General features: G+C 41.9%; 1 protein-coding gene across 1 annotated transcript; it reads left to right on the forward strand.

Moving 5' to 3' along the window:
- The first annotated feature begins 1438 nt into the window (after nt 1–1438).
- Nucleotides 1439–1918, forward strand: LOC123577515 (NADH dehydrogenase [ubiquinone] 1 alpha subcomplex subunit 12-like). Its single transcript, XM_045439798.1, has one exon. The coding sequence runs from the start codon at nt 1453–1455 to the stop codon at nt 1888–1890; it is 438 nt and encodes a 145-aa protein (XP_045295754.1). The 5' UTR covers nt 1439–1452; the 3' UTR covers nt 1891–1918.
- The last annotated feature ends 708 nt before the right edge of the window (nt 1919–2626 follow it).

Genomic DNA, 2626 nt, shown 5'->3' on the forward strand with positions numbered 1-2626 from the left:
AAGGCTCCGTGGAGGTGATATCTGAAGTGAGGTGACCCCCTGAATGTGCGGGCTCAGATGCAGGTGGCCCAGGAGACAGGTCTTAGGGTGAGTCACAGACATCAGCACAGAACAGGAGCCAGGGGCGGGCAGAAGCAGCTCAGAGAGGCCAGGGCTGCAGAGATGAGCCTTCTGCTTCCTCCCGCAGGGCAAATAACCAGACGTAAAAAATGTTTCACAGGCCGTGCAGTTTCCTACTCCCTTGTGTGAAATTAAAGTCTTCAGACTGGAATCACGGTATCTTTTTTTAAGATCATGTTTCAGATGGTCCATTTTAGGTCTTGAACTCCCCCTGATACCTTACTTTATTTTTCCCCAATTTTTTACTACACTAAGTAAATATTAAACACAAATGGAGCTCAGATCTCCTTTCATTATTCATCAAGTGTAGCTGCCTTAAAACTTGAAGGGATTATCTTTTGCCTGCAGCCCAAATCAGGTTGACCTCCCTTTCTTTGTCTTCTCTCCCTTTCTACCTCTTTCCTTCCCTCACTCCTTTTTATCAGTCCTTCCTTAATTTTTCATTTTTTTTATGGCTTCATAAGCGAAAACCCCCAAAAAATATCTTCCCAGTAAAGGACATGTAACAAAAGTAAAGCAGCAGACACGTTGTCATTCAACTATGACAACTATGACAAGAAAAAATGTTTTCTGAGCTTTATGTCCCCCTGCCCAGTGCTGTCCGCATACATCCTCTGTTGTACCTGGTGCTCTCAGCAAGGGGTCTAATTTTGTACTTTGCTTTATTCACTGGATAATGTCACAAAGATGTTTTCCACTCTGCCAAATTGGCTTGCCTGTTATCATTCGCAACAAGCTTGTGGTTCTCAAGGAATGATAGGAACCACTGGTGTTGGGAGTTGTGGAAGAAGGTGCCTTAGCCTGATCATGATCCACAGAGAGCCGCCCTTCTGGTCCTTGGGCACAGTGGTGGCCAGGTCCAGGAGAATTCCTTTGCCATTCAGGAACCTACCTCTTAGTGTGCCTGAGGTGAGAGAAAACTTGAGGAATTTTCTCTAAAGGGGTACAGGGCAGGGAGAGTGGTGGCCGATGTGCTCCTGGGTGTTTCCCTAATCACATCTCATCACCCCTACCAGAGGCATGTGACTCCCCTAGGCCCCTCAAACCCTTCCCCAGAATAGCTCATCAGGACCTGCAAGGTGAAAAAGAGGTTTTTATGTTCCTCATAAGGAAGACCTTGGGAGAGATTCATGCACAAAAGGAAGGAAAGCAAAATGATATTTTGTATTACATTTTGCACATAAAACCCAAAACTATAGTTTTGTAACATGTCCTTTTAAAATGCTAAATTTGGAGCAAAAAGGACAGGTGACATACAGAAATCAAAAAGTAAAATGACAGATACAAATCCAACTATATCGAGCACCTGGGTGGCTGGTCCTACGGGACAAGATGGAGTCCCTGCAGGTCCTGAAACGCGGGCTGCAGCAGCTCAGTGGCCATGGTGGCCTCCACGGCTATCTACGAGTTTTCTTCGGGGCAAATGATGTGAGGGTTGGTACATTAGTGGGGGAAGACAAATATGGAAACAAATACTATGAGGACAACAAGCAATTGTTTGGTCGTCACCGATGGGTTATATATACAACTGAAATGAATGGCAAGAACACGTTTTGGGATGTGGATGGAAGCATGGTCCCCCCTGAATGGCATCGTTGGCTTCACTCTATGACTGATGATCCTCCAACAACAAAACCACCTACTGCTCATAAATTCATTTGGACAAACCGTAAGTTCAATGTGAGTGGCACTCCAGAACAATATGTACCTTATTCTACCACTAGAAAGAAGATTCAAGAGTGGGTCCCACCTTCAACACCTTACAAGTAAAGACGATGGAAAATAATTTAAACATGTATAATATGGGGCTCTTCATGTAATTGCACTTTTACTGATTAAAATTGTTTGATTAAAAAAATCCAACTATATCAACAATACTAAATATGAATGGCTTAAACAATCCAATCAAAATGCAGAGAATATCAGATTGGATAAAAATAAAACAGTTATATGCTGTATATCAGAGATATACTTTAGATTCAAAGATATGAATGGGCTGAAAGTAAAAAGGTAGAAAATACATACCATGCGAACAACAACCATAAGAAAGCTGGAGTGACTATATTGATATCAGACAAAATAGACTTTAAGACACAAAATGTTACTTTAAAAAAAAGAGGGACATATTATAATTAGTAGGAGATTAATCTATTAGGAAGATATACTAATTATCAACATGGGTTCACCTAACAACAGAGCCCCAAATTGCATGGAGTAAAGCTCATAGAAGTGGAGGGAGATATAGACAATTCAAACATAATAATTGGACTCGGCTATATCCCACTTTCAATATGGATAGAATGACTAGGCACAAAGAAGATCAACAAGGGAACAGAGAACTTGAATAACACTATGAAATGCAAAACTTTCATGAGTAAAAGGAACTTCTTAGTGCTTAAGAGAAGAAAAGCACATTTCTAAGGGTGGCATGGAGGAAGGTGGAGGGCGGGGGGTGCTAGATGGGGGTTGGGAGACCTAACCTTGAGTCCTGTCAGAACAAACTAGA

The sequence above is a fragment of the Leopardus geoffroyi genome, chromosome D2 (assembly GCF_018350155.1).
Source record: "Leopardus geoffroyi isolate Oge1 chromosome D2, O.geoffroyi_Oge1_pat1.0, whole genome shotgun sequence".
Classification (NCBI taxonomy): domain Eukaryota; kingdom Metazoa; phylum Chordata; class Mammalia; order Carnivora; family Felidae; genus Leopardus; species Leopardus geoffroyi.